Source organism: Gobius niger (genome assembly GCF_951799975.1).
Source record: "Gobius niger genome assembly, chromosome: 1".
Taxonomy (NCBI): domain Eukaryota; kingdom Metazoa; phylum Chordata; class Actinopteri; order Gobiiformes; family Gobiidae; genus Gobius; species Gobius niger.
In genome coordinates this window covers 19,908,031-19,917,202 of record NC_136852.1, presented here as the reverse complement: position 1 = coordinate 19,917,202, position 9,172 = coordinate 19,908,031, and the positions used below count along the sequence as shown (strand labels likewise).

The 9,172-nt window shown below is 40.1% G+C and overlaps 1 protein-coding gene across 1 annotated transcript; it reads left to right on the top strand.

Annotated features, from left to right (window-relative positions):
• The first annotated feature begins 3,491 nt into the window (after positions 1-3,491).
• On the top strand, positions 3,492-8,728 carry LOC306972911 (uncharacterized protein). The gene is made up of 5 exons (XM_079569618.1): positions 3,492-3,589; positions 5,052-5,310; positions 5,461-5,494; positions 7,125-7,305; positions 7,751-8,728. The coding sequence occupies exons 1-5, from the start codon at positions 3,550-3,552 to the stop codon at positions 8,107-8,109; spliced, it is 873 nt and encodes a 290-aa protein (XP_079425744.1). The 5' UTR covers positions 3,492-3,549; the 3' UTR covers positions 8,110-8,728.
• The last annotated feature ends 444 nt before the right edge of the window (positions 8,729-9,172 follow it).

Here is a 9,172-nt window from a genome sequence, read left to right as displayed (position 1 = left end):
GCGCGTCGTCCTAGTCTCGCTCCTGCACATCGGGTCCCTCAGACATTCCCCTGGCCCTTTTCTTTTCCCTCTCCTCCTTCAAACACGATTCAAATTCCTCAACTCGACTTGTTCACTCCTCCGCCTCCTCCTCCTCCGAGTCCTGCTGAGCGTGGCTGCTTCCTTTGAGGATGTGAGTAACCCTGCGGCATGCGGATTGTCTCGATACAATCCCCCATTCACTTTTTAATTACGCACCGTCCACGTTCAGGTTATAAAAGGAGAGAAGATCCCGTTTCTCGCCACCACAACAGCGCTTCATCAGCGCCATAGATCTATAACTTAAAGTCCTTATAGATTTCCTGTTTTTTCCCCTTCAACAATGCTGACAGAGGGAGCGAAAGTTTAATGCAGTACTAACTTGTTTACCTTAATAAATTCTTTTCGTAATCCCTAGGGGGTAATACAAGTGTTAATGGGATGATCTTGGGGTCTTTCTCCCACTGGTGTCCCTGGCCAGAAAACCACACTTGCAGTTTTCCTGCACTGGGTCGGAGGCCCCAATACACACTAATAGGAGTGAAAAAAATGATCTCCATTGTATAATTTGATGTACAATATCCCTCCCTCCATTCTTTTCTGTCAGCATAGTTTTACTCTCACGAACTTTAATTAATGAAAGGAACTAACATGCTACAACACCTGCAGTGGCGTGTATGGCCTCTAGGGGCATGAGTTTTAGTAGGCCTACAGCTTTAAACTGTTAGTTGTGGTTAAGGCTGAAAGATATATCGTTGTATCGATATCGAGATGTGAACATTCAAGATATTAATATCGAAAAAGCAACAATATATCATTATCGTAATGATATCAAGATATGAACATTCAACACATTAAAATAAAAAAGCAAGATATGAATGACATAGATTTTCATCAATACAACTGCACTCTTTTGTATTATGTTCTTATTTTTCAGAAAAATGCTTGGTTTTCACCTAGTTATATTGTATTGTATCAATATCGAGATATCTGGCATGAATATCGAGATCTGAAATTTTGTCCATATCGTTCAGCCCTAGTTGTGGTCTAGGGTCATTCCTAAATTTCCTCACTTAGCCTATTTTCATCCTTTCTTGACAGGGATGAGTTTAAGCGGGTTTCTTCAACTTTAAGGGTAACTAATCTTTTTTTCCCCACAAGCCACTGAATATTGAATATAGTACTGATGGAGGCTGAATCAATCTATCCAACCATCCCAACTTGCCTCCAATTGATCGAGATATGTTTCAAGAAATTGTGCCTGCGTGAACTTGGATCTTTTTTCCTACTCAGCACTTTATTGGCAAAACGTTTGTCTGTCACCTGATTTCCTGTTTAGTTAAAGGCAGCATGCTGACCTTCAAGATGCTAAGTGATGAGGCATGAAGGAATACAAACCCCAGCTTGTTGCCCATATAGTGTATTTTCTAAATAGTCTTAATTAAGGCTATGTGCACCTTATGTGATTGCTTGTTTTTACACAGTGGCAGCTTGTTTGTTTTCCTTCAGACTGTGATGTACAATCTACCAGTGTGTTTTGGTAAATGTGCAGCTTGTCAGCGCGAGGACGAGTAAAGGTGGCATACCATTCGCACGTAATTGATTTGTTGTGTGCATTCCTGTTTATTTTTTCTGTTCCCATGAAATTGCTGGGAGCTGCAGGTTGCCCGTGCAAAACCTGTAAACCCGCTGCCCCTTTAAGGAGGGCCCGTGTGGACAGTGTTGTGTTCCCAGGGATTTTAAATGGAGACAGAAAGGGACTGAGAAAGACCCCATTGTACGCTGCCTTTTCAATAGGAGCTGGAGCAATAGCACTCTCGCTGCTCCCAAATAGAAAGAAACAAGAAAGAGGGGCGGCAGTCACCAAGGGGGTCCTCCACTCTGCTCCAAAACACTAAATTTTGGGTTGGATTGGGTCAGAGAGGAGAGCGTGTTTCCTTGCGCTGCTGAGAGCGGGGGGGATGGGCTCAGGCTGCACAGTTTCATGTTTAGGTCAGCCTCTGAACAAGTCAAAGTGCTGCCTTGCACCAAAGACCCTTTAAGAAATAGAGCGTTTTACCAAAAGTGGATTAAAAGAGCTCAGTTAATTCACCAACGCTAGTGTATATGGAATCTTATGTAACTCTTGCGACAGTCAGGAACAAAGACAATCGGGGTCTCTTCAAACATAAGATAAACACGATGTCTTACACTGATGTGCTGAATCTCCTCATCCATTTGAGGAGCAGGCAGCGCCAGACACAAACAACCTGTTGCTACATCAGCTGGCTGGTTTGTGATGACACGTGACTTCTAAACGTTTAGTACATGGTGCATGCTGCCACCTGCTGGTAAAAACAAAAACTGCAAGCTGCGAACAGAAAGGCTGATCTACACATCAGACCTCTACTCTGTATTAGTTAAATTGTATGATGTGAACAAAACTTGTGGCCTACTTTTTACATAAGAATTTAGATTTCATAGCAAACTGAATAGATGATATCATTTTAATAATCCTTTCTTTGCATAATGAAAGAGCTGAAGTGCCTTACATTCAACACCGAGCAATACCTTTAATTGGTCACATTCATATTCTGTACTAACTTCACGCGTGACACGCTGCGTTATTCTTTTATCCCCTTTGTCCTGGTCTGCATTCTATTAGGTTACGGTTACATAATGATATTTGAAGTGACTTGATTACTGCCGGACACAATGTTTAATCTGCAGTGGATGTTTGCCATATTATCTTAGTCGAAGGGGCCTGTGCCATGTTTGGTGTGCTCAAATGACATCCAAGTGGGGCCTATCAAACCCTTATGACAACAAGTGTCCAGATGCACAAGAACAATAATCCCTCTGTTTTAATCTGATTGAGCAGAGTGGGATTCAAGATTTAGGAAATGGTCCCAGGATAAAGATATACACAGAGGCTTAGTGACAGTGCAATGGCTAAGGTCAACTAAAAAAAGAAAGTAAAACAACAACAAAAAGAAACCCATGCTTTGTAAAAATGCATTTGTTTGTAACGTTATAAATCTTACCTATGGAACAGAAGTCAATGCTTTGTAGTGTATTTGTGTTAACCCTTACTCCAAAAAATGCCATGTTTAGATCTGTTTTGGTGGTAAGTCTGAGTCTCTCTGATCTGCACTGTTATATAAGGACTTTCTGACTTGGTAAATAATTGCAGTTAGGAACAATCATAGAGGCGTAATCCCGTCATCATGTGTAGGGATCAAAGAAACTTCATACAGTATATCTGGGGCTGTGTGCTGTTTCTTTTCAAAAACCTAAATAATCTATGACTGGCAAAGCTGATTCACATTTTAACATGGATTAATACTTCATGTCCAGCTGTATTTTGATTTTGTCATCACACCACTCAAAGCTGCACAAGTGACAGACCCGGCTTAGGTCACAGGCCTAAATTGTAGGGATTATAGTCTCTCTCACTCTCTCCTCTCTCTCTAGCCTATTTTTCAGCATCAGCTCAGCAGCATCCAATGTTCTGCTGTTATTCCTGAGCCTTTTGCATTGAGGACCACAGACATGAACACCGGAGTGCACCGCGGATTCCTCCGAAAATATGGTACGTTTACTTTACTCTATTGTTATTGAAGACACTTAGCTAGATTTGTATGCTGCTATGTTTTTTTTTATAGTTGTGATTATTTGAAATTAAGCTTAAGAGGAGCCTGAAATTATTTTACTTCTTATTTTTTGACATGTTCAAATAAGAAGAATCAATATACACAATGTTTTATGTAATGATCTTGAAGCTCACAATATTACAAGAAAATATAACTTTAACCAGCATACTCCACTTTCTACTTTGATGTGAGCTTGTGCAGCTTCAAGTAAAGGGTCAAAGAGCAACCTTTGTCACTCCTGCTTTTTCCCCCCTAAAGATTGATAATGACAATTAATAATAATTACAATAATATGTAAACAATGTGCACATGCTTCTCCATTTTCCAAAGCTGGGACACAGCAGCCATCTCACTGTGTTCACGCTGTAATCCTCTGCATAGAGAAATAGAGCACATCCTCTTCGTGAATTAACAAGTGTTTTTGCTCTGGCACTATTAACAAAAGCCGCATATGTTCTAATAAAACTTGCTGTATTTTTAACGGCCGTCATTTTCTGCTATTATGTTCTATTTTTAGTCTTAGGTTATGTCTGTCATGTTTGTTTTTTGACGTCTACTGTGACTGTGTGCGTCTGTGGTGAATTAATAGTAAAACAAAAACAAAGCAAGCATGCATAATAGGACTGTGTAATGGCTAGAATCTGGCAAACAATAGTGATGTGATGTTCATGACCAAATCAGATCTTTTGAATGGCTTTTTGAAATGATTCAATACCATTCAGCTCCCATTAAAGGGGTATAAATCCCATCATGACGATACTATGCTTATCATTATAAGTGATACAACTAATAGAGTTTTAAAAGGGACATAAAGTACAACTAATGCAAAATAAAAACTAAGGTTTTGAGACTTTTAGTTCTGCCCTCGGACTTCGTTTATAATGGCACCCTGGTTTATGGGTTGCTGGCTGAAAGTTATGGCTTGTATGTTTAGTTCGGGCTAAGGCCCGAAATGTCACGGCTGCCAGGGAGAGCAATTCGTCAGCATAACAGTTGTGCGGATCATTTATTTCACTGTACTGTTTTTTGATCCAGCACACTGGCTTAGAGTTGTGGATGTGCATGTCTTTCCTCTATTTTGTTTTTACCTTGGATAATGCCCCCTGCAGCTGGCAGAGGGCGCTAAAAGCAACATACAAGATGGTTAAAAAAAAACAAACAGAATTACTCATCAAGTGTGTCTTCCACAGCCACACACCATTTTAAATCAGAGAAAGTTAATGTTTTAGTGCCCCAAGAGCTTGATCCGACAGAATAATGCATTATAGTGGCTTTAATATGTTTTAACTTTGGAGAACATAATTTATTAGTGCATCATTAAATGCAGAACAACAATAATCCAACACAATAAAAACACAGTATCCCTCACAATTTACGTTTACACGCATTTCTCATGTGCAGGTGGATTCATGTTCAAACAGTGGAAGGAGAAGTACTTGGTGCTGACAGTGGAGGGCAGCCTGCTGGTCTGTCGTGATGCAGAGTCCCCACCAGATCAGGTCATCTCTCTGCAGAGCGGCTGTGAGACCATTGCGGAGGGCAAAGACATCCTAGACCTGCCTAAGTTACCTGCGGGGGGCAGGAGAGACTGCTGCTTCGCCCTTATACTGCCCCAAAACAAGTTCCTCCTGCTGCTGTCAGACAATCCCGTTGACTGCAGGTAAATGTAGATTGTAAAAGTCCTTTGCCCCAGTCTTTATCTGGTACACTGTGACATAATTAAATAGATGTCTCCTCTGTCCTACTTACTATTTGACATGTTTACACTGCGCTAGATAAACACGCGTGACTGATCTTTTCTGCATTTCAGTTTATGGCTGAACTTGATCCGGAAAGTGAGAGAGGTGAGTCTGCCAATAAACTATGCCCTTACTGACACTTAACCTTAATAACAACAGACTTACTTTTACCCTGCATTCTATAATAGATAGGCGTGACATAAGTGACATGAGTTATGTCACATGACTGTATTTTAAAGAGACAATTGTTTAAAAGCCCTGTACTTGTTTTTACTTGATGTGAAATGTAATTATAAAGCATTTCTACTGATTGAGAGCTTGCAGGCTAGTTTTTGTTAGCAGTACTTTGACAGTGACCAGGAAAAGTGACCAGGAAAGTTGTGAAAGGTGCTTGTAAACTCATCGCTTAAACTTTCACTCCCTCTTTCATTGTTATAAACAGGTGTAGCCGCCACTTCTGCTCCTAGTTCAAAGTACAATGATCTAAAACTTCCATATACCTTTCACCCCAACATGATTTCTTACAAATGTTGCTCACTATTGACCCTAAAAAATCAACCGGTGCTGTATAAAGGTCGACCGATATATCGCTGGCCATTATGTGAGTATTTTACTATATTTTGCAAATAAAAGGCCAATATCTCCAGAACCAAAAGTGTTAGTGGACCATGTGAAGGCTCATGTTTTAAAGCATTATATTAATGCTGAAAAACAGAAAAAAAAAGTGAGTGCATCAGTAGGTCCAAAAAAGTAGGCGCAGGTGCTCTTCAGAGATCAGGTTTAAACCTTGATTAACAGAGGGAAAAAGGATCTGAGAGATCTGACTTAATTAAAAGTCCTTTATTGAACGGACATGCCGACACGTTTTGACCAGGGCATATATCAAATATATCATTATATTAATGCTGTTGTAATTGCTTTAATTGAGTGAATGTTTATGTTGTTTGGTTGTCTATACCAGGGGTTCCCAAACTTGTCAGACCACAACCCCCAAAATCACTCAACCAACAACTCGGGACCCCCTCCTGTAAAATGTATTTATAATCATTTAAGGTGCAATTCTGTATTTTGATATTTGGCTTTATTTCACTAGAATATGCTGCTTTCAATCAAAAATACATCAAATTCTACGTCAATATCTTGCGACCCCCACTTCAGTGTCCCGCGACCCCCACTTTTGGAACCACTGGTCTATATTGTATGATTTAGTGATATTGTATAACTGTTCAAACAGGTTTCTCTTGCAAATGAGACATTGAATCTCTAGAGACTGTATGAATAAAGGCTAATAATAATAAATAATAACATTGAGGTGAAAACATCCCATAATCTTGAGATGAAATTGAACAGACAAAATGCAGATGTCAAGCACCTGGTCTATGGTTAATAATATATTTATTTATTTTCCTCGGTTAAAGTGCACAATGACAGGTTTGAAGGCTTTTGTTAATATAACTCTATCACTAATATCTGTAAGAAATAAACATCACTTTATTTCAGTGAAGCAGAGATAAGATCCCATAGCAGTTTGACTCATTTCCCACTGACACAACATGGTCGGCACGGCAACAGTTTAAGATTGTTTTCCTCTATCTATGTCACTTCCTGTCAGTGTCCAATAAGGAAGTGAAACCACAAACATCACAAAAAATCTAAAGAACGCTGGGTGCAATTTTGTGTGTGTAAAATTTTAAACATAATTGCGTTACCTTTGTAACGTTGTGCCCGTCCACAGGGTGTGATGTCACCCATGACCCTCCAGAGGCAGTGCAGCATCACGCCGTGTATCACAGACCGAGACTCACTGCCGGACTCCTGCAGCGATAAGGACCCAGGCTCCCCCAAAATATGTGACAACACTCCACCACTGAGCCGCTTAGTCGACAGAGCAGGGTCTTTGAGAGAGCAAAGCCAAGGTTTGCAAAGAATACTATACAGATAGACCTGTAGACCATTTGGCAGTGTATCAGGAAAAACAGACATGAGGAACAAATACCTGATTTCACTTTAAATGTCCAATACACTGCATTATTCAGACAAAATTCATTTTTTAATAGACCTGCAATTGGATAACTTAATATTGGTATTTCATATTTTAAACTGTATGTATGGAAAGCTGTAAATGATTTACTCCCCAAATTTCGGAGTAGGACAAAACGTCTTCCATTGATACTGAGGGGAGTAACCAGTTTTCACAAAACAGCAAGGACTAAACAGCTTCCAGGCAGTTCATTCAGATTTATTATTATGCAATAGAAAATTATGCTAAATAGAAAAACAATTGTAAAAAGTTTTAAATTGTACAATAATGTGATGTTTTTATAAAGGTACTCCAATGTATGAACTTTCATATGTGTTCAGGGAGTGCAGTGCGGCGCCCCATGAGGAGCATGTCCGTAACGCCGCCTCACCGGATGTCAGATTGTCTTCGTCATGGTAACAGCAGTGATGCGCGTGCGGTGCGGGCTGTGTGCCTGCTGATGGGCGGGGCTGCCGCCTCATCTGCTCTGGGGTATCTGAACTCCTGCGCACCAATGTCCCCCCTCGCCACCAGCAGACCCCCTGAGGTCAGCAGTACTTCTGGGGCCTTCACTGAGCTGCCAACAGGGGGCGCCTTCCATGCCTGCAGCCAGGATGTGGACTCCCCACACCTCAACAGCTTCGACTTTGAGGCGGACTCTGATTTTGATGCGTTTGACTGCGGGTCTTTTGCTTTTTAGGAGCAGATTTGTTTTTGTTTTTCCGAAAGGGGTGGCATATTGTTTTTCATTTTTACTCATGTGATTGTGTGAAGGTCTAATTCATAAATTAATCAGCACATTCTTCCTGACACTGCGCCCCTTCTCCTTAGATAAATCATTCATGACACCAAGTCTCTGAACACTCTCTGTCTGTGCTGTATCACTATTTCCACGCCACTGAAAGGCCTAAGGTCAGCCAGGGACGCTGCACCACATACTGCTTAATGAGGAAACTCAAACCCTTCCATTGCGGGATGGATCCACTGTGTCACGTGTTGATTTTAGATTTCACACCCTCTCCATTTTTCTTTTTCATTTGTCTCGTTTGCAAAGAATAACCATCCTAAACTGTTATGTGTGCAAACCACCTCCAATGCAGTCCAGTTATGTCACTGTGACACTGTTTACCTCCCCGCATTTTCATTTTGGTGATTAAACAATAGCAGTTTGTGAATGAAGGTGACAGTTCAGACTTTAACCTATTGTCTGGGACATTGCATGGGGAAAATTTGAAGCCAGAATGAAGCCATTCTGAGGTTTCAGCTTAAAGTTTTCATTCTGAGGACCAAACAAAAACTTTGTGTGAAGAAATTGTAAGTCAATAACTACCTTTGTAAATAATATATTGTCTATTTAAGAAGTAATAATAAAAGTTGACAGTTGTAAACAGTGTTGTATTTATTTACAAAATGTTAAGGTTGTTATTCTTATAAAAATGCCTTTCAATGATAGAATGAAATAAGTGTATTGCTAAACATGTATCTCAACTGTTAATTAACAGCTGGAGACATGGCTAGAGGTTCACACCCCAGCTTTTCACTTTATAGGTGTCTGGTGGTTTACATGAGAGGTTCAGCTGATGAGCCTATATCATCAAATAAATATGACCAACATGTCCAGCAATGTAAGATTATATATGCTCATAGACTGATATAATGGGGCGGTATTGTACTATTATTAGCAAAATGTTATGTATTTATATAACAATAATGTGTACAATAGTGGTTATGCAAGTCTGTAAGAATCACATTATAAAACGCTG

Excerpts from the sequence above, each read along its gene's own strand:
- LOC306972911 (XM_079569618.1), top strand. The coding sequence starts at position 3,550 with ATGAACACCGGAGTGCACCGCGGATTCCTCCGAAAATATG. Across the intron at positions 5,311-5,460 it reads GACAATCCCGTTGACTGCAG|TTTATGGCTGAACTTGATCC; the intron begins GTAAATGTAGAT and ends TCTGCATTTCAG. Across the intron at positions 7,306-7,750 it reads TTTGAGAGAGCAAAGCCAAG|GGAGTGCAGTGCGGCGCCCC; the intron begins GTTTGCAAAGAA and ends ATATGTGTTCAG.